Raw genomic sequence first — 23,024 nt, 5'->3', positions numbered from 1 at the left:
CTTTTTCTTCAAATCTTTCACTTCGGGTAAATTCTACTGAAGTCTAGTCTAGTATACTCTAGAGTATATTTTAAATTTTTTAAAAATGTTTCCATCCTGGGATGGGTTAAAACTCACTATTTGATATTGTATGTTTATCATTGATTATTTGGGACTCCCAATATGTCTTCATTTGATTCATATAGGATTTTGCTACAATTTTCTAAAATATTTGTACAGCTGTTCTTTCAAGACAAAAGGCCAAAGGAAAATTTTGCTATTGGAAGGTTTAAATCTTGCTAAAATAGCATATGTGCAAAAGAGGGAAAACAAGGAGTTTGATTCACATTTTCTTTTATTACAAGGAAATCAGGACTCTAACTATTCACAAGATTATAGGTTAAACAAATATCTTTATGTTTATGGAAATTAAATGTTGACCTTTTAACAAACAATTATTTGATATAGCAGAAGGTTTTGACAAGAGAAATGTAGATAGAGGATTTATGCCATACTGGATCAGATCATTGATCCATCAATGATCTAGTGAAGCATCTTGCCTCTGGAAATAACTCATATCTGATGCCTGAGAGGAAAACAAAAAAGAGAAGAAAAACATAACACACACAGTTATTTTTGTAGAAAAGAACATTTTTAATTTCCCTCCATAGATTGTCAGCTGATATCCTAAAGTGTGAGTAACTCTCAACAAAATATGTATCTATATATCTAAATAAATATAAAGATAGCCAGATAGTGAGAACAATTACATTCATATTCCCTTTTGTAAATATCAGGGAAAGTTATTCAGTAAGAAGAGTCCACCAAAAATGATCAAGCTTTTAGACAAAATGTTTTTTATTCATGCAATAATTCTTACATAAGAGGGTGATCATCTGTTTTATGCAAACTGCTTTAAAATATATATTTATTACTGACATGGAAAAAAATAATGTAATTCCTTCCCAGATTATGATCTATATTAAATCTTTCATTAAATCTCAGTTTAGAAATTAACCGCCCTGCATCTCTTGGGGCAGGGGGAGATTGACTGGCCTGACTCAGTGAAGGGAACAGTGAAACAAAATACAACAGCCTTCATAGACATATATTTGTTACTCACTACTTTATGAAGAGAAAACAGTTTGATTTAAGAGCTCTCTTGTTCTGTTAGCATGGATTATTTTAACAAGACATATCTGAAGGGTCTATGTATTCATTTGAGTTTAAATTCATATTCATACCTTTGCCACAAATACGATAGAAGAAGCCATTGCATAGCTTGGGATAAAACAAGTTTCTCATTATAACTTCAGTATTCCAAGGGTCTCTGGCCTATCTTTCCCATAAACTAATTCTCCTAAAATTTCACAAATCACATCTTATATCAGGGCAGATGTTTTTCTGACGTGTCTGGAAAAAAACAGGAACAGGCATTTTGGTGATTAAAAAAGTTCCTTGTCAGAGGTGGGATTTTTTATAATAGTTTTTAAACATCCCAAAATTCAGTAACTAAAGCATCTGTAAAGGGTTAAACCCAGAACAATAGATATCCAGGAAGTGTTGGCAAGGAGCCAGGAGATCCAATGAGAAGAAAGTGTGAGATCTGAATTGAAAGCAGTGGTGTGCCTTTTACAGTTCTTTGTGTGGTTTTAAGGGAAAAGCTTGGGATTGGTCCCAGTATGGACCATTGGGGGACATAACTAGTTACCTCTCTCCATTCTGAAAACTTACCATTTTTTCCTACCCTTTGTTTTCTGTCTTTTAACCAGTTATCAGTCTATGAGAGGATCATCCCTCTTATTCCATGGCAACTTATTTTATTTAAGAGTTATATACTTTACATTAGGGTTTACTTACTTTACTTACTTAAGATCCAACAGCAAAGCTTCCTCACAAATGAATACAGAGAGGGAAAAGTTTAGCTTGAATGGGAAATATAAATTAGGCTACCGTTATGGTGAGTGATGAAAGATTGTATGATAACAGGAAGTTTTTGTGCTCAGGATCTGGTAACTCTTGATTTGCAGATGTTTTGCATGTCTTCTTTTTTCAACATAAAAGTTATAGATATTTAAGATCTACAATATGATTGTGAGTGGGTACGCTTTTTATTCCTTCCTGTTTCTAGTGGAGCAAGGGTGATGCTAAGAGAGAGAGAGAGAATTTTTGTCTGAAATTCTCAGGTTTTCTGTTAGGGTATGTCTACACTAAGGTAGTTTAAAACAAATAAGGAAGTTTAAGGAGGTTTAAAACAACTAAAAGGAAGTTCTTCACACAGCACATAGTCAATCTGCGGAACTCCTTGCCTGAGGAGGTTGTGAAGGCTAGGACTATAACAGGGTTTAAAAGAGAACTAGATAAATTCATGGAGGTTAAGTCCATAAATGGCTATTAGCCAGTATGGGTAAGGAATGGTGTCCCTAGTCTCTGTTTGTCAGAGGGTGGAGATGGATGGCAGGAGAGAGATCGCTTGATCATTACCTGTTCCATTCACTCCCTCTGGGACACCTGGCATTGGCCACTGTTGGCAGACAGGGTATTGGGCTGGATGGACCTTTGGTCTGACTACTGTGACTATTTTGGGATACTGGAGGTATCCTGAAATAGCTACCCCGTGTCTTAATAAATATTTTTGAAATAATGGGTGCGCTATTTCGGCATCCCTATAACCCTTGTTCCATGAGGGTTAAGGGATGTTTCGAAATAGGGTGTTATATTGAAATGTGGCCCTGTGTACATGTGCCAAATTTCAAAATAATCTATTTCGACATAAAATCGAAATAAGACACACAATTTGCATAGCACAAATTGCATATTTTATTTTGACTTTAGGGTGCCGTGTAGACGCACTCATAGTGACTAATGTATATTCCATATATAAGTGAAAATAGTACAACAGACATTCAGCAGTATGTGCTTCCTTTTCAATTACCGGTAGCTCCTTTTTGTGATCTCTCCTGATGCAGTATTTCTGAAGTCTGACATAATTTTATATTTTACTCAAAAGTACAATGGATATTTATATCCAAACTCCATGCATTTTTTGAATTGTATCTGGAGACCATTCAGTCAGTCCATATGATGCTTTATACCATGAAATAAATTAAATGAGTAGGGTAAATTTTGCTTTTTAACTATCAAATGAAGGCTTTCCTTTCAGAAGATTCTTATAATTGCTTTTGCATTTAGGAGAAAGCTGATTGCATTAAAGCACACCCAAAACAATTGTTTTCCATTTCCAAATAAGACATGATTCAGGAAAACATTATTACCAAGATGCACAAGAGAAGGGAAAAGCGTGCTATAGACATCTGTAAGGCAGCCGGTTTGTGTCTCTTTCAGACATTTAGGAGCTGCTACTGACTTTGCTCCCATCGCTGTCTTGCACAATTCTTTCATCTGCTCTTTCTGCCTCTATATATAATAATAATGCCTCTTCCTTTTTCCCTTCGTGAAAATGTGTAATTGTTTTGACTATGGGTACGTCTAGACTACAGGCTTTTGTCGACAGAAGTTTTGTCGACAGATACTGTCGACAAAGCTTCTGTCGACAAAGAGCATCTAGACTACATTCAGTTCTGTCGACAAAGCAAGCTGCTTTGTCGACAAAACCCTGTAGTCTAGACACAACCCTACATGCAATAACACCTTCTGTCGACAGAACTCTGTCGACAAAAGGCGTTATGCCTCGTAAAATGAGGTTTACCAGCGTCGACAAAACTGCTGAGTTCTGTTGACGTTATGACGACAGAACTCAGCGGTAGTGTAGACGCAGGTATAGTTTTGTCGACAAAAGTCCACTTTTGTCGACAAAACTGTAGTCTAGACACACCCTATATGTGACTGAGAGGGCAGATGAGGATGAAGAAAGAACAAACTACTCACTAATGGATGCCTTTTTGTACCTTATATAGTGAAATTCATTTTGAAACTTAAAGTCTGTGGGTCATTTCTTGTTCCTTGCTCTGGCTGCTTTGTGACTTTCTGCTATCAGATCTACTTCTCAAGTATTCTCTTGCTTACAGATCTTGGATGCATAGTCACTAAAGCAGCTTATATGTCCCTCCTCCTCCATAAGGTTCCTGTCTGGGGTACCTCTTATATGTCAAAATAGCTCCTTGGATCTTAATCAGTTCGCCATCAGCTTCAGCCTGCTCTAACTTACCTTGGGGACCAGATGGAGGGATTGTTGGGAGTTCATGTAGATGCAGAGCCATATGCTAGCACATTTATCTATTAAATCAGTACCTATAGAACAGCAATTGGAGTTTTGTTTGGAGCATCTTCCCTGCTAATACTGAGGAAATTATTTTAGTGGGAAGGAGGTGGAATTAAACACTAGCAAGTAACCAGACCACTTTCGGGAAAGAACTTTCTCAGAAAAGCTTCTTTACTTAAGTGAAACACCCTGGGGAATGCTAAGTTGTGTCTTTCATTTAAACTTTTTCATGTTTTTCTGCTGGTGAGGACTATCTGCCTTCCATTTCTTACTGATCTTACTCTCCAAGGGTATATCTAGACTACAGAGTTTTGTCAGAAAAGCGGCCATGGAACATCCACACTGTAAGCACGTTCTTTCGAGAGTAAATTGAAAGAACAAAGGAGTTTTTGCACAATTAGTATTCCTCTTTCTATGAGGAAGAAGCCTTCTTGTGAAAGAGCTCTTTTGCAAAAAGTCGTGTATGGCTGGGGAAGAGGGAAGTTTTTTGAAAGAAGAGAGAAGAGAAAAAAGCACAGGTGCCCTGGCGGCCTTTCTGTACATAGCAATCACTGCTTACATGCGAGATAGCATCCAGGCAGTCCAGGCGCTATCTTTCGAAAAGCACATTGCTTTTTTGATGCACTTTTGCAGTGTGGATGCTCTCTTGTGCAAGAAACTTTTTCGGAAGATCTCTTCTGAAAAAAGCTTCTTGCGCAAGAAGCCTGTTGTCTAAACATAGCATCAGAAAGCAGGCAAAGATACCCTCAAGAGCTATCATGAAGGTCTTTGGGATCTCTTTGAGTGGAAGTTGTCGGAGGTCCTACACAGGTTAAGGTCTATATGGAAAATCACAGTAATAAGAGAGATGAGCTCTCATGTTCTTTTTAGTCAACATGGTTTAACAAGCACTAGACATATACAGCTACTGACACAGAAGATCAGTCCATATGTGTTGCCTTTGGCAGCACATGCCATAGGAAAGGCCATAGTATATCCTTAGGGTGGTTGAGTCCAGAATTAGCACTAAAAGTTAATTATAGTGCTATGAATTTGTCATATTGGTTTTACAATATCAGTGGGAAAATGCTACCAACTATAGACAGTACAATCATTATAAATAACATAACATGTTAAAATGTAAATCTTAAATACATAAAAACAAGTGAGTATTAGATGCAACGAGGGGTCCTTTGGCTATTTTCCTCTTGTCTGTTTTCTTATTGGATCAGTACCTAGAATATGAGTCTAATAGGTTTTGCAGTGTGAAATCTAATGTGCAGATGTTAGAGTTTATCAAGTCTGCTAGCACATTTTTGTACCTGTAAAGTGTATGCAGAGGTTTGTGTGCTTGTATCTTGCAAGCTCACTAATGGGGCTGTAGCAGATGATGTTTCAAAATTTTACCCACTCTGTTTTTATAGTTAAATTGTTATATATATTAGCATCTTGAACTATGAATAAATGGGTACAAGGCAGAATTCTCAATACAGTTTTATTTCTCTAACCTTCATCAAACTGTAACAGGTTCATACTCAACTATTCAAATTCAAGTTGCTGTTAGAGCCTAAAATATACCTTGTGTAGCTGACACTGACCAGAATATTATCATATGATTTCTTCACTCTGTAAGGTTAATCCAAGAAGAAAAAGAATCAACAGAACTGCGTGCTGAAGAAATAGAGAACAGAGTAGCCAGCGTCAGTCTAGAAGGCTTGAATCTGGCAAGAGTACACCAAGGTACATCTATCACTGGATCAGTGACAGCTTCATCGCTTGCAAGCTCTTCTCCTCCTAGTGGGCACTCAACACCTAAACTCACACCTCGCAGTCCAGCCAGAGAAATGGATCGGATGGGGGTCATGACACTGGTAAGGAAATGTGTGATGGCAGCTTTGAGAATTCTATTTATTAAAATAAACCGATCAGATTGTTTTCAATGTTTGCCTACTTCAGTCTAAGCCTCTCCTATTCCCCTTTTGCTTTGTCCATATTTTGTTATGCATATGCACGATAGCAAACTATGACAGTGCATGGGTAAGATAGGGAGTATGGGAAAAGACCACCGTGGATTAACCAGAAAATCTTCAGTGACCTGAAACAAAAAACAGAGTCATACAAAAAGTGGAAACTAGGTCAAATTACAAAGGATAAATTTAAAAAAAAAGAAACCCACAAGGAGAAAATTAAAAAGGCCAAGACACAAAAGAAGACTTAACTAGCTAGGGACATCAAAGATAATAAGAAAATATTTTACAAATACATTGGCAGAAAGAGGTAGACCAAGGATAGGTCAATTGCTCAATGAGAAGGGAGAGGCAATAATAGAAACTGCAATAATAGTGAAGTGTTAAATGCCTCTTTTGTTTCAGTTTTCTCCAGAAACGTTAGCAATGATCAGACAACTAACATAGTGAAGGTCAGTGTAAAGGGGAAGGTTCTAAGACTCAAATGGGGCAAGAACAAGTTAAGAATTACTCAGATAAGGAAGATGTCTTCAAGTCATCAGTGCCTGACAAAATAAATCCTTAAAGAATTGGTTGAAGAGATCTCTAAGCCATTGGAGAACTTGTGGAGGGTAGGACGGATCTCAGAGGGCTAGCAAAGGTAAATGTAGAACCTATCTAGAAAAGGAGAATAATAAGGACAACCCAGGGAATTATAGACCAGTTACCATCAACACCCAAAAAGATGACAGAGCAAAAAATCAATCTGTTTGTAAGCACCCAGAAGATAATAAAGTGATAAGTAATAGTCAATATAGATTTGTCAAGAAGAAATCATATTAAACCTATCCTCCTTTGAAAGGGTAGCAAGACATGTGGGAAGGGGAGAAGAGGAAATGTGATATATAGCAACATTAGTAAGGCTTTTGATAATGTCTCGCATGACCTTCTCATAAACAAAACTAGGAAAACATAGACAAGACAAGCCTACTGTAAGGGGGGGTGCACAAATTGTTGGAAAATCATGTTCAAAGATTGGCCATTGATTGTTCACAGTCAAGCTAGAAGAGCTTAGTGCGTGCATTCCTGAGGCCTCTGTTTTGGTCTGATTCTGTGCAGTATCTTCATAAAAGATTTCAGTAATATCATAGAGAGAACACTTACAAAGTTTGCAGATGATGCCAAGCTGGGAAAGATTTTGATGAATTATTGACAATGTAAGGTACACAAAAATATTCATTCAGATTTACCATAACAGGAGAGAAATTTCCGTCTGTTACATACTGTAGTTTGAATGATATTTTGCTCTGATATCTGTTTTTAGCAAAATCTTTAAAATGTTTGAAACACTAGAAAGTTTCAAAAATTATTCTCTTATTATTGTTGATTCTTTTGGGAAGATTTATAGGAGATGTGGAAGGGGGAAGAATTTAAAAATGAAAAAAATATATCATGTATAAAACATTTCTTTCCAGGCATTTGAAAATGAAGGAGATCTGTAAGAGCAGCTAATTAGTTGCAAGGAAGTGGGGCTTTTTTCATGGGTTTTCTAAATTACTGCATGCAGGAGGCGTGTTTAAGTTATTCCAAGGAAAATATGTATTGGGTATCCTGTTCACTATTTCTGTAAGTCACAATAAATATATATGTGAAATCTGTGCACTTATTTGATTAAATAAGTTTTACTAATAATTCTTTTTTGTTGTTGCTTTTTTCATCAATCTAAGCCAAGTGATTTAAGGAAACATCGACGAAAGGTATGACACTTGATATTTGAATGTTTAATATAGCGACTGTACCATATTTTTCATTTCAACAGTCTAAATTTCTTCATTCCTTTTACTTATGAAACTTTTATGTAATTTTTATCTAAACTATTGGAAAATGTATTTTCATTTTAATCTGACTTGTAAAAGCTTGTGAGTGAAAATCAACGAATAATTCAGCAGTAGGAGTTAAGTTTCTCACTTGACTTTCCATGCTAATACATCCTTTAGTGAAACCATTAAAAATCAAGCTTTATCTGCATTTTGAGTACTTTCACAGAACACTCTGTTCACTCTTCTGATTGATGGAACAGCCAGAATCTTTAATGTTGAGTCTTTTCTGTGGTGGTACAATATAGAGTTATGCATATACCTGAGATAGAATGTCATAGTTCTCTTGGTATGAGAGTAATTAGCAAAGCCATCAAAAATTGTGACAAAATTCCATTTCCTTCATGCTTATTATCTAGAAATTTGAACTCTTCATAAACATGCTGTGAAAACAATCAGCTTAACTCATGAGTGTCAGGAATAAGGACTTACAACAGAACTAGTCTTCAGGCCTCATCATCAGTATGGCTGGCCTGTCTGATTAGCCATGCTGCTGGCTTTTATGGCAGCAGCAGCAGCTCATTTGCTTTACAATGCTCATGCCCGCCACTGTGATTAGTCTTGTGTTACCTTGTTCTTGCTTCTCCTGCCTTGTGCCAAACCTTGGTCCTACTTCTGCCTTGAACCTGTCCTTTTTTGATGCCCACCTCGCTCTGGTTCTTGTACTCATATTTGGCCCTTGGCATGGGTATCCAATTCCCTTTCTAGTTTGACCCTTGGCTTTAACTTCTGACGCTAGCTGCTAGTCCTGATGCCTGCTCCAACCCCAAGGCTAGACCATCCTGGTTCTAATTGGCTGAGAATGAGAAACTTTGAGTACATGAATACTCCCATTGAATTCAGTTGGACTATTTGTGCATAAAGTTGAGTATGATAAGGTCTTTGCAGGATCAAGCCTATTCTGCAAAATAGGAACAGTCCACTTCTCTGACTATGATTTCTTTAATTTATAATATACATTTTAAATTGGCACAGTTAGAGTTCATTTTTTTCCCTATAACTTCATTCGCTTAATTTCAATGTTCATTCCAAACCTAATAATTTGAGAAATACTTGAAGAAATTTCCAGAAGTCTTGAAAAGCTGATGCATACTCTCACTGATATATTTGACTGGTAGATTGCCGTGGTAGAGGAAGATGGACGTGAAGATAAGGCCACAATAAAATGTGAAACTTCTCCTCCTCCAACACCCAGAGCCATCAGGATGACTCATACTCTTCCTTCTTCATACCACAATGATGCCAGGAGGTAAGAAGTGCCTAATGTGAGTCAGAAGTTCACAACTTGATCACTTTATATCCTTCTGAAATTGTATTGTTCTGATTTCCCAGAACATCCTGATTTTTCTTTGAGATTGCTTGTCCTCAAAGGTCAGATTGATTGCAGGTCAGAGAATATTGGTATCTTTGTCTTTTCTACAATCCCAAGCACTACACTGGTGCTAAAAAACAATAATAATGTGTGTTTCTATTTTATGTTATTTCTTTGGTCTAACTTTAAGTCATAACTACTTTAGAATAGGAACCTTAATATTCATCTGAAAGAGTTCTGTTAAACGAGAATAATCCTGATGGATGGATGGAGAAGGCCAAGATAAGGGGACTTGAGGGCAAGAGGTGCCTGTGCATTAATGAATGCTGTATCTTGGAGGACACCAAGAGACAGAACTGATATGAACATAGGAGATGGGCAAACTGAAAATCCAGAGAAGAGGGTTGAGTAAATTCATTAAGGCCGGGTCTATGCAATAGAAACATTTGCCAGTATAGTCATATCAGCTGGGGTCTGATTTTAATGATATGTATGTGCTTGGCAAAAGCCCTAATGTAGGTATAATTATACCAGCATAAACATTTTTTCAGAATAGCTTATTTACCTTGGGGAAGCAATATAAGCAATACCAGCTAAAGCATTTTCTTTGCTAGTACAAATTGTGTCTATACTAGGATTTGGAACCATATAACTATTTCAGCAATTCTTCTCTAGTGTAGGCCTAGCCTATGAAAGAGAAAGTATTTCAGGACTGGAAATATTTGATGTAAATTAATTTACCCTAAGATCAGCCATTTGAAAAAAATAGTGAAAATGAATTTTGAGGCAATCATTTCTAATGATAAATATGCAGCATTACCCTCTAATATTACAAAAGGTGTGATATAAATATGTGACCAGCATGTCTTGCACTGGTTGTACAGTAATTATATATGAAAAAATACATATTTAAAGATGTGAAATAAAATCACTGAAAGAGGGAAAAACTGTTGTGAAAAATAGAAGAAATAAAGGAACAAAGAAACAATCACAGAATATGATTTTAAAACTGAAAGGAATAGCTAGGTGAACATAGAAACCCAGACGCAGAGTTTTGAGAATTCAAGAACAGAGCTGAAAAGAAAAGGAAACAAGGAGGAAAACTGGTGGAGGGAAGATTTTTAAGGAGTGATTTGTTCTAAGGATGTTAAAATGTGTTTAATTGACTAGTTGGCTAGTCAATAGGCACTTCCGCATTCCTGATGATGGTCTTGTACATTTCAAAGGAGAAAGGCGGAACTTCACGTACAGCCTGGGGCCTGTGAGAAGTCCCACTGACTCTGGGCTGCATGTGGGTACCTTCTTCGAAATGCACAAGAGTCCCCAGCGGAGACTCAGAGTTCCCCGCTGACTCTGGCTATGCTGCATGCCGTTAGGAGCTGACCCCTGGTTCCCAGGAAATATTGTGGGGAGCTTGGGATCAGCTGGGGACTCCCCAGCTGACCCTGGGCTTCCCACAGCTACCCCTTTGAATCATGCAGATGTGTGGCTTAAAGGGACAACCGCTGCACAGCTGATCTGCGTATCACTTGTTTGGTGGCTGTCCCTTTAAATCACGCATCTGCGCGATTCAAAGGGGCAGCTGCCTGGATCCCGGGGTCAGCTGGAGAGTCCCCAGCTGATCCCAAGCTCCCCGCAATATTTCCTGGGAACCAGGGGTCAGCTGGAAAGTCCCCAACTGACTGGGCCCGGGCTCCTAGCAGCATGCAGCATAGCATGGAGCCCAGGGTCAGCGGGGAACTCTGAGTCCCCCACTGACCCCAGCTCCATGGCTTTGAAATGCACAAGAGCCCCTACTGGGGACTCTTGCGGATTTCCAAGAAAGCACCTATGTGCAGCCCGGAGTCAGCGGGACTTCCTACTGGCCCCGGGCTGTACATGGAGTTCTACATTCCTCCTTTGAAATGTACAAGAGCCCCAGCAGGGAATGCAGAAGTGCCTGTCGACTAGTGAAAAGATTATCCAATAAGCAAATGCTTATCGGATAGTCATAGTCTTTAACATCCTTATTTTGTTCATAATCGTTTCTAAATGTCATTAATTAATAAAAGAAGACCCTGTTTTATATTCATTAACAAAGTGATGTTGCACATGTTGGAGATTGCTTTCATGTATTGTCACTGTGAGGGATCATAGAAACCTGACATAAGACATGAGGGAGTTACAGAAAACCTTTGGGTTTAGGAAGCCACTCTATCTGCAGACAATCCCAGGCCTGGAGGGGAAAGAAAAGAAGGAAAATGGCTGTGTTAATGGCTAACTGGTGAGGAGGCAGGAGCTCTCTTCTGCCTTCCTGTGACTTGCCAGCCAGCCAACGTCCAGGTCCCCATACCATCCAGTCTGGACTTAATGATCGAAAGTGATCTAGAAATAGGCCACCTGGCCACGGAAGGCCCTATTACAGTCACACAGTGCCTGCTTAAGCTGTTGAGAGAAGGGGCTCAGCATGAATGATAGAAATTACGCATTGACGGAGATGGCAGTTTTACCACCAAGTTTGCTACTGGACCAGGATTTCACAAAGAAAACAAAATAAATAAACTGATTTTCTTGGCAGTGCAAGATTGTTTTCCCTACCATATATTTACTAGTGTTTGTCCAGTCTAATTCCCTTCTGTATTTTGATCTCTGAAATGCAGATAAGTGTATCCTCCTGACTGTTACATTAGTTATATTCTACTTAGTGTTATTTGATACAAAGCTTAATTAATTATATTTGATTATTTGAGGATGACAGAGATAATTGACTCTTTTTCTCACACTTACTGGCTGTGTCTTGGCCAATTGGAATACACTTGAAGAGTGTAATAAATATGCAATAAAGAGTATACACTGTTAAAATGCAAATAGTTGTCCACTGTTTTTATGCTGTGGAATCTGATGCTGGGCACAGGAAATAACTTCTGAGATAACACTGAATGGCAGTTACTGGTAAATATGGACTCCCAATAGCAAATGCCGAATGTTTCCACATAAAATATATAGTAAACTGTTTTTCAAAACATTCCTTCTTCTTACAGTTAAATCCATGAGTAATCTGTAATGCAAATATGTCTGCAGTAGAGTTTTATTAGTGCCCCAAATCTTAATTTCTTTTATTTAAATATTTAGTCAGTAATGTATGTTATATTTGGTTAATGAGTGAAACAAGCAGAAATTATCTGGTTCAAATTTACTTTCTGTAATTATCTAATTGCACAATGTAAATGAGATAAAATCTTTCTCATCAATATATTTTTCTTTACAAACACTTTTTCTGATTTCAGTTGGGAAACCATATATTGCTTTGGTTTATATAATTTCCTAGCATCATTTTGTGCAAAAGAGGTCTGAAAGACTCTTTGTTTTATTTCCTCTTTGCCGTTTTTTGTGGGGGATTGGGTCAGCTTGGTTGAGGCAAGAAAATTAGATATTTAATTTGATTAATTGTTCTAATTATGAAGAGGCTCTTATTAGATTCTGGATAATCTGTCTGCACAGCTGTTCAGGAGAAAATGAAACCTAGCCAGGACAACAATATGTTACCTGTCTCTTCTTTTATATTTTACAGTAGTTTGCCTGCTTCCCTGGAGCCAGAAAGTATTGGTCTTGGCAGTGCCAGTAGCAGCCAGGATTCCCTACACAAAGCTCCAAAGAAGAAAGGAATCAAGTCTTCAATAGGACGATTGTTCGGTAAAAAAGAGAAGGCTCGACTTGGACAGCTCAGTAAGGAATTAGTTTTACCAGGCCTAAGTCACTGTTCCACAGTCATTTTTATGTTTATATTTTTCTTCTCTTTTTTTCCCCCCAAATGGCTTATTCCTCTTTTGCACTGGCAAATCCTTTCCATTGCATTTCACTATAATAATGAGCATATTTGTCTATAATTTGGTATAATCATGATCTAAATGCATGGAAATCTATTAAGCTAACAAGTTTAATCATTTCCTAAGAATTATCATCTTCAGTGGAACTACAGACATGCTTAAAATTAAGCACACGATTAATTAAATACTTTGTTATATTAGGGCAAAATTGCTAACAACATACCCTTAACTAATGAAAATAGAAGAGTAATAATGTCTGTTCTTACAGTAATGAGCTCATCTTCATAATGAAATATGGGAGTTTATCAAAACTCAGTGTAACAGCACATTAGTTTTCCAGTCTCTCACTGAGGTAGTAGTCCTTGGCTGTTTTGGTAACATAGCCTATCTTGACTGTCCTCTTCCTGTTGGTCACATTGACCACTGAAACTCCATAGTCTCTTTCCACAGTTCCTGCATTTTTCCTCAACCATGATTTTTATTTAATTCATTTAATGGCTCTAAATCTGCCTGTAAGTCTGACTGCCTGTGGACAAATATTACAGAGTAGAGACAGAAAAAAACCCAGTGTTTTCAGGAAATAAGTACTTGAGTCCAGATTGTCATTCTTGACACTAATTGGGGTGGGGGGGAAGCTAATTATTATGTCCTTTAGGTTACTGCTCAGAAGACATATCAGTGAGAATGTGATGTTTTATCCTGTTTTTATACTGCATCCAGATAGCTATGAGAGCCTTAAAACATGTGATAGATTCATGCAGTTCCTGTTGCAATATACAGAACTCTGAGAAAATCAAATCATAACATCCATTATAGTTCACAGGGCTCAACAAAGGGTGGTGAAAACCACTCACCAGCCCCGCACTGTGCATGTGCGAGACCCACACTGCGCATGCGCGAACCGCCGGTGAACGGGGCAACCTGCTGAAATCTACTCGCCCAAGGCGAGTAGATAAGCGGATTTGTTGAGCTCTGATAATTCATATTAAAAAGCTTTCTAATGTTGTAGGTTTACATTATACTAGTTCAGCTGTAACTTCATACTCACTATTTTTTATAGGTCAGGATACGATCATGAAATCCTTACTCGTTTAAAAATCTTATTTCAATCAGCTTCACGGAGTAGCTGAGTTAGTCTGTTACAGAAAAAAACAACAAATGGTCTGGTAGTACTTTATAGACTAACAAAACATGTAGATGGCATCATGAGCTTTCGTGGGCACAATCCACTTCTTCAGATGACCAGAGTTGTGAGTAGGGGATTTGAAAACTCGAAATAAATAAGAGAGGGGAAGGGGAGGGGGGAAAAAAAGAAAAAAAAAGGAAAGGGTGTGTGAGACAGACTATCATTAAGTATCTGGAGAATGGATACTTATACCTAAGCAGATAAAAATCAAAGTCAATAGATAGATTGCTAAAACAGGAAGGATACCACATAGAGAGCTGTTGGTATCCTTCCTGTCTTAGCAATCTATATTGACTTCGATGTTTATCTGCTTAGGTGTAAGTACCCATTCTCCAGATACTTAATGATGCTCTGTCTCACACACACACACACACCCTTCCTTTTTCTCTCCCCTCCCCTTCCCCTCTGCTATTTATTTCGAGTTTTCATATCCCCTACTCATAACTCCAGTCATCTGAAGAAGTGGGCTGTGCCCACAAAAGCTCATGATACCCTCTACACATTTTGTTAGTCTATAAAGTGCCACCAGACCATTTGTTGTTTATTTCAATCAGTTTGAGTTTTCTCTTGGTAACAACTTCATAAGATCTTTTTTCCAAAGTATAGCTTAGAAAATATCACTCTTCTCTAGATGGTATGCACTTGTGTTTCAAGAAGAAGGATGAGTTAGTGGTAAGAGCCCCAGCTTAGAACATGTAAGACCTAGCTTCAACTCCTTGCTCCAGCCCAGACTTCCTCTATGACCTTAGACAAGTCACTTAGCTTCTTTGAACCTCAGTTGCCAATATGTAAGAATAGCCATATTGGGTTAGACCAAAGCTTCCTCTAGTCTAGCATCCTGTCCTCCAATAGTGGTCAATGCCAGGTGCCCCAGAGGCAATGAACAGAACAGGTAATCATCAAGTGATCTGTCCTGTCACCCATTCCCAGCTTCTGTCAGAGGCTGGGGACACCATTCCTACTCATCTAGGCTAATAGCCATCAATGGACCTAATCTCCATGAATTCATCTAGTTCTTTTAGTACCTTTTAATCTAGTTTCTTGGAAAATTGAGATAATAGCACCTTCCTGTCTCTCCGTGGTGTTGTGCACATCAGTGCATTAAAAATTGTAAAGAGATTAGATACCATTGTAATAGGAGCCATGCAAATCTGTGAGAGCTTTAAAAAATTTCACCAATTTTGAAATATATCTGGCTAACTTGATTTCCTGAAGTTAGAAACTTAAATCCATACCAAGATCTGCTGCTGATGTATCATAATCAAGAACCATATAGCTAAGGTTGTACATAAGAAAATAGGCTGATATTATGGAAAATCTATCAGTATGCAATCAAAGGTTTCAGAATTTTTGTTCTCTCTGCAGATTACAGATGCCTTTCTTCCTTTTTTTTGCCTATTAAAACCCCGTGTTCTTGAAAAAGGACTGATTTTTATCATAATTTAGTCTTTTTTTACTATCACTCGGGGAAGAATGAAAATCTGATTTATTCAATCATCTGGTAGTTTAGTGCTTTTCAGAATCTATTAAATGAGTCTCTCAAGTCAATCTGCATGTTCCCATCTGCACTGATTGAGAATGTTGTATCTTTAGACTGGTTTATTAATTCCAATTTACATTCCATGAGACCAATGTTATTGATAATGGCAAATTTTACATACTATGGTATGAATTAACAGTAACTCAGAGCCCAGAGGAGAAAGATATAACAAATGTATTGGTCTTCTATGCTACTCTTTACAGTGGAGAATGGAAAATTCCTCTAAAAATTGTCTCAGAATCAACAGAAGATGACAGTAAATTATTGTCTTAATGATATCTAAAATGTTAATGCTATTTATTCATAATCTAATAAAACACAATGATAATTCCCCAGTACCAACTCATGAAGTTTCAGACAGACTTCAGTGAATACTTGCAATAAACAATTGTCTGTCTATGCCTGATGGAGAACAGGAGACATTGAATGTGGTTTTAATTTGGCTGCAATTTTATTCTTAAAATATCTGGACATACCCAGTAAATAAAATTGCATAGTGCAAGTAATTCCATTTTCCTGTGTTGTCCCTGTGTTTCCCTGGCTGCTGCTGTCATCCTTTCACCTTTTTCATCCTCATCTAGCCATCCTGATGCTAGGACCCCAGGACTTTCCTTGTATGAGGCTTAAGGGGGCCTCCTTTAAATCCTCTACCTGTCCACTTTTTATCTCATCCACCGGACATCAATCACAAGCTTAGATAATGAGTTGGGATATCATGGAGATCTTGGCGTTATCATGGACAGTTCTCTGAAAACTTCCACACAGTGTGCAGCGGCGGTCAAAAAGGCAAATAGGATGCTAGGAATTATTAAGAAAGGGATAGAAAATAAGACCCAGAATATCTTACTGCCCCTGTATAAAACTATGATACGCCCACATCTTGAATACTGTGTACAGATGTGGTCTCCTTACCTCAAAAAAGATATTTTGGCCTTGGAAAGGGTTCAGAAAAGGGCAGCTAAAATGATAAGGGGTTTGGAACGGGTCCCATATGAGGAGCAGTTAAAGCGTCTGGGACTTTTCAGTTTAGAAAAGAGGAGGCTGAGGGGGGATATGATAGAGGTATATAAAATCATGAGTGGTGTGGAGAGGGCAGATAAAGAAAAGTTATTTATTAATTCCCTAAATAGAAGAACTAGAGGACACCAAATGAAATTAATGGGGAGCATGTTTAAAACTAATAAAAGAAAGTTCTTCTTCACACAGCGTGTAGTCAACCTGTGGAACTCCTTGCCAGCGGAGGCTGTGAAAGCTAGGACTATAATAGAGTTTAAAGAGAAACTAGATAATTTCATGGAGGTTAGGTCCATAGAAGGCTATTAACCAGGGGATAAAATGGTGTCCTTGGCCTCTGTTTGTCAGAGGCTGGAGAGGGATGGCAGGAGACAAATCGCTTGATCATTGTCTTCGGTCCACCCTCTCTGGGGTACCTGGTGCTGACCACTGTCGGCAGACAGGATACTGGGCTAGATGGACCTTTGGTCTGACCCAGTACGGCTGTTCTTATGTTCTTATATAACCACCATTTTCTAGCATAAAAGTTCCCCAGTCCACTGTGGAGAAGAAAAAAAACCCACCTCACCTATGCCAATCTGATTGCAGGGGAAATTTTCTTTCCATCTCTGTAAGAAAAGAGGCTGCGTATCATGACAAAATATTGTATTTTAACTATTTTCATAGGTGAGAGGATGGGTGCTGTTCTTCTGGTTTTGGGTTCCAAAGGGCTGTCCAGCAACTTCACTGCATCTAAGTGCACCCTGCCTCTTTACCTCTCTCTCTCTCTTCCAGTCAGGTAGGAGGAGAGATCATTGTCCATCTCTCCTCTCCTTCTCCCTGCCCCCACCAACCAGGCCTCCCTGTACTGTTTTCCCACTTTCTAACTGGAAAAGAAAGGACTTAAAAGGCAATGGCCCCTTTTCACTAACCTGTGGTACAAGCTACAGTTAAAAGGGGCAGTTAGAATCTTCTGCCAGCCTGACAAAGGACACTGCACAATGAGGACAATATCCATAGCAGTCTTGCTCAGTAGCTCCTCCTCAGAATACTATAACATTTTAAATAAACATAGCCAGTATCAATAAAACATACTATTGCATGTGGTAATCAAAAGCAAGAAACAAAAGCATGCTTAGAAGCTATTAAGGGAGATCTCTGTGCTACTGAAGTACATAGCAGTTTGTTTCCTCTTTAATTTTATAACCAAGGCAGATAAGATAAGAAAAGAGCAGGAAATGAAGTCTTTTGTGACAGGCAGCTTTTATATGCTTACCCTCGTATGGAGCTAATGTTTTAAAGATGATACAAGATAGTAGCAAAAAAATCCATAAAAAGGGAAGATTTTTACAGTATTGCTTGAATTAGCTACATAACTATATTCTAGTTTAACTGAATTACAAGTCACATGTTTCACTAATTTTGATGTAGCCTGTGCAAGTATAAATTTACTATTGCAAATGTTCATTTTCCTGTTATTTGGGAGATCCATTGCTTTTTTTCAATAGAGTAGCAGACTGTATTAAACAGCTCTTATTGGCTAGCCTCAGCAAAAATGATAATTCTTTATATATCTTCATGTGCACAGTCATATGTGAAGGTGCATGCAAACACATACACAGACAAACACAGAGTGAGTGCACTTTAAAAGGACATCTCAATGCCAAAGATGTTTCTGGTTCCAGCAACTTTAAATATTTATAAAATTACTGGAACCAATAATATCTCTAAAAATCAAATATAAACACAAATTCTCACAATCTCTCATTTGAATTATGTTGTTGAAAATAACATTGGAACATCGGGTGTTTTACCACTGACTTTAACATGGTCAAGAGTTCACCTAGCTGATGTTCTTGTACCGAATTTCTTGTATGTATTCAAGTAAACTAGTTTTCCAGTGCTAAATCTGTCACTCTTGTGAATTATTATTCTTTCAGTGTCTGCTAAATTACTTTCATTACTGTACAAAGTCTAATACATTCCTTAGAACATGTTTTTCACACATATATTTCTTTAAGAATTTTTTGGGGGGACTTTGCATCTGTCTTTATCGGCTTGTGCATCTTCCAAAATCCTTATGGAATTTTATGCTGCACTTGGATGATCTGTGTGTGTACAAGTGTGTGGATCAGTTTGTAAGACCAAAATGTTAGAAAACCCTTATCACATTTACATATTCATTTAAGTCTAAAACTGCCAGAACCCCAGATTTATCTTACTTTCTTGGTTGTCCAAAAAGAACAATTATATTTTGTGAAAGTATATTATATTAAGAATATTTGCATTCTGTGAAAATTACCAAACTCTCACTACCTATATCTAAAGCAACTTAATCTGCAAAAAAAGAGTGTAAGTGATGTATTTAAAAGGGTCAGAAGGAAACGTATGATAAAGTATTTTATAAAACATATATGTAAGACTACTAACAACAGCTTATCAGGTGATTTTTGTTTGTGTATGGGATCAGATGCATGGCTGTCGTTTTGAAAGGTATGTGGCTAATGCACTGTTTACAATACTGAAAATGTGCCTTTACCCCAAGAGTGAGCAGTAAGTGGTCTGCGGGTCAGACGCAGTTCACCAGGGTTATCTCCTGCTGTCCAACCAGTGCTTTTCCTGCATATCTAGCCTCTCACAGCTCCCATTGGCCACGGACCACAATTCACAGCCAATGGGAACTGTTGGGAAGTGGTGTCCTAGTCTGCAATGCTTCCCACAGTTCCTATTGGCCAGGAACAGCAATCCAGGCCAATGGGAGCTGCAAGTAGCTATACCTGCAGTGGTGCAGGTAAATAAAGTATTGGCAGGCTGCTAACCCTGGCGGACCACCTAGAGCTGCCCTATCCCATTGACAGTTATAACAGTACAATGATTTGTATTTTAAAAGGATGACTTTAAAAAAGGCACTTGTGCTTCAACACCATCACACTGGTTCCCCAGCTGATATTTGCTCTAGCTTGACTGAGCTGCGTGTTAAAATGGCTTGCAAATATATGGGTGATATTTCCTCTGTGTGGTAATCTATGCCCATTTATTTTTATATTTTTAGAAAAATTAGTTGGTTAAAGATACTAATTTTGTAAATTCTATTATGTTGTCCTAAATAATGTCAGTATCTAAAATGAACTAATTAAGGGCCACATTAAGAGAGGTCAAGACCTGGAGAGTTGCCACAGAACAGTGGTTCTTACCCAGGAGTATAAGGGGGTACGCAGAGTCCTTCCAGGGGGTACATCAGCTCATGTAGATATTTGCCTAGTTTTACACCACACTACGTAAAAACCACCAGTGAAGTTGTACAAACTAAAATTTCATACAATTTCTGGTTTATACTGCTCTGTGTGACATGTAAGTACAATATTTATATTCCAATTGATTTATTTTACAATTGTGATAAAACCAGTAAGCAGTTTTTCAGTGTGTTGTGACAGTTTGGTATGTTTATGTCTAGTTTTGTAAGCAAGCAGTTTTTAAGTGACGTGAAACTTGGGGGTACACAAGACTCTTGAAAGGGATATGATAGACAGGACAGGAGCTAGCCCCATAGAGTAAGGAGCTACCTACATCATGGCAAGTAGCATGGGCAGAGAAGCAGGCTTCTCAGGGCTACTATCTCCAACCCCCCCACATACAGATGAAAAGTGAGCTGCTACAGCCTGTTGGGTACTATATATGGCAATTCACTCTCTTCCCTGAGCAGCAGGGAAAATAAGCAGAGTCACAATATCCCTCCTCACATGCTCTTGAAGCACCACAACAACATACTTCCCTTTTTCAGGACTGGTCATATTGTCACAATTTAGCTTTGTTTGTAATATGTTTTGACACTAGATAGATAGATAGCAAGCAAGCAAGCTATATATTAGGGTTGTCAATCGCAGTTAATGCATGCGATTAATGTAAAACATATTAGGTAGATTTTAGAAGACATGATTTATTGCAGTTTATGGCACTGTTAAACAATAATAGAATACACGTTTACATTTATTCTAAATATTTGAATGTTTGCTACATTTTTAATTTTATTGATTTTCATTACAACAAAGAATACAATGTGTACACTGCTCACTTTATTATTATTTGTATTACAAATATTTGCACAGTAATAAAGAAAATGAAAAACTATTTTTCAGTTCACCTCATACAGTTCCACTGAGTCCTACTTCTTAGTCAGCCAATTGCTAAGACAAATAAGTTTGTTTACATTTATGGGAAATAATGCTGACTACTTCTTATTTAAAATGTCACCTGAGAGTGAGACAAGATACAGGCAGTCCCCGACATACGCGGATCTGACTTATGTCAGATCCGCACTTACGAACGGGGCTTTCTCGCCCCGGAGCTCGCAGGCAGCAGGACCGGCTAGAGCGCAGCGGTCCCGCCACTTCGACCTCCGGGGTGAGAAAAGCTGCTCCGGGTGCCCCTGGTCTGCTGGGGACCATCTCCAGCAGACCAGAGACACCTGGAGCAAATCCGGGGAGGGGTCTGCTCTGGGGACCGTCTCCAGCAGACCAGAGGCACCAGGAGCAAAGCGGCAGCGGCGACGGGGTGCCGCGCCTCTGAGGCTTTGCTCTGGCAAAGCCTCAGAGGCGCGGGACCCCGCCGCCGCTGCGGCTTTGTTCCCGGTGTCCCTGGTCTGCTGGGGGGGGGGGCGCAGCTAGTGCACCCCCCCCCCTCCCGGCAGACCAGGCTTTTGTTGTGGACCCTGGGGTAGAGCAGCTGGGATGCTGCCGGGTTGGTCCTGCAGGGACCTACCTGGCGGCCCAGCTGTTCTGTCCCAGGCTCGAGAATCAGCCGCTGTTGAAACTGATCAGTGGCTGATTCCAGGAAGCTGGGGGCAGAGCAATTCTGCCTCCAGCTTCCTGTAGTCAGCCCCTGGTCAGTTTCAGCAGCAGCAGCTGAGTCTGGAACCAGTTCCGACTTACATACAAATTCAACTTAAGAACAAAACTATAGTCCCTATCTTGTACGTAACCTGGGGACTGCCTGTACTGGGAAAGATGTACTATGGTCTCACCCAGTCTTGTAGCTCCTAAGTTCTTAATTACATCTCCAGCTCGAAGTACTAACATACCCTTTAGTCTCTCTATGTCTCTATTCTCTTTCTGTAAAATGGGAATTATAGTTTATTACTCACAGGAATGTTAGGGGGTTAAAAACATTATTCAGGCTTTTGTAGGTAATGAGATGGCGATATAGACACCCTAAGAGCTTTGTCAGAGTTTGGTCAGATATGTTCATTAATTCTTTGGTTATAAATAGGTATTAGGTACTCTCAACAAGCAGCAGACTTAAAAAGAGAAAAATAAGTAAGTAAAATTGGTTGAGGAAGTGAACCATAGAGGTTCAGAAAAGAACGATAAGGAAATATGTTCCTTTTTGTTTACTGTTTCAACACAGGAGGTTTTATGGAAACAGAGGCCGCAGTGCAGGATTCTTTGGGATTAGGCAAACTTGGAACTCAAGCAGAAAAAGACCGAAGACTAAAGAAAAAGTAGGTTGTTTTATTTTATTTTCATGTTTTGATTTTGGATGTTGTCCTAGGTATACATATAATTGAAAGCATGACCAAATAAATGACTGTGTTTGTCTGAACTGTAGCTGTTAACCATTATAAATATGTAAATTTTCTCAGGATTATTGGTTAAAAAACTCCACATCAAATAATGAAAATATGTGGTAATGCAGTACACTAATTTTTTTAAAGGTAGAACATCTTATCATTCACAAAAAGACATGAGTTTTTAAAAAGGAACTTTCTTTAGTTTAGTTTAAAATTACAGTTTAATTACTATGTCCTCTGCTAATTGTGGTTTTTAAAATTTCATATGCCATGAAAGAAACATCTTACCATCTCTTTTTGCATAGATTATCAAAAAAAAAAAGGCAAGACTGTATGCATTATCCATTGAGCATATAATTATTTCCGTCTATTATAAAAAACAAAGATTCCCCATAGACACTGGTAACTTTGCTTTCTCTTACTTCTGTCAGAAAATGACAACCTAGCTTTTTGTTCACATAAATTATAGAATAATTAAATGCTTTCCCCCACTGCACTTAGTTGTAAAACTGATACACTCTGAGTCATAACAGCTGCAAGAAAGTAGTTAGGCTCATTTGGGGGAAAAAAGCCATATGCACAAAAACAATCTATTCAATCTCTCAATTCCAGTGTTGT

General features: G+C 38.4%; 1 protein-coding gene across 7 annotated transcripts in view; it reads left to right on the top strand.

Moving 5' to 3' along the window:
- The window catches only part of PPFIA2 (PPFI scaffold protein A2), a 601,388-nt gene that overhangs the window by 509,932 nt on the left and 68,432 nt on the right, over positions 1-23,024 (top strand). For all 7 annotated transcript variants that reach the window (XM_075932507.2, XM_089780129.1, XM_089780128.1 and 4 more), the window contains 5 exons: positions 5,814-6,051; positions 7,854-7,883; positions 9,122-9,252; positions 12,866-13,020; positions 22,244-22,337. In XM_075932507.2, coding sequence (XP_075788622.1) covers positions 5,814-6,051; positions 7,854-7,883; positions 9,122-9,252; positions 12,866-13,020; positions 22,244-22,337 — 648 coding nt within the window. The remainder of the gene's footprint in view (positions 1-5,813; positions 6,052-7,853; positions 7,884-9,121; positions 9,253-12,865; positions 13,021-22,243; positions 22,338-23,024) is intronic.

Source organism: Pelodiscus sinensis, chromosome 1 (assembly GCF_052426305.1).
Source record: "Pelodiscus sinensis isolate ZL-2025 chromosome 1, ASM5242630v1, whole genome shotgun sequence".
Lineage (NCBI taxonomy): Eukaryota > Metazoa > Chordata > Testudines > Trionychidae > Pelodiscus > Pelodiscus sinensis.
The sequence above is the reverse complement of the archived record's forward strand: the minus strand, read 5'-3'. Positions and strand labels throughout refer to the sequence as shown.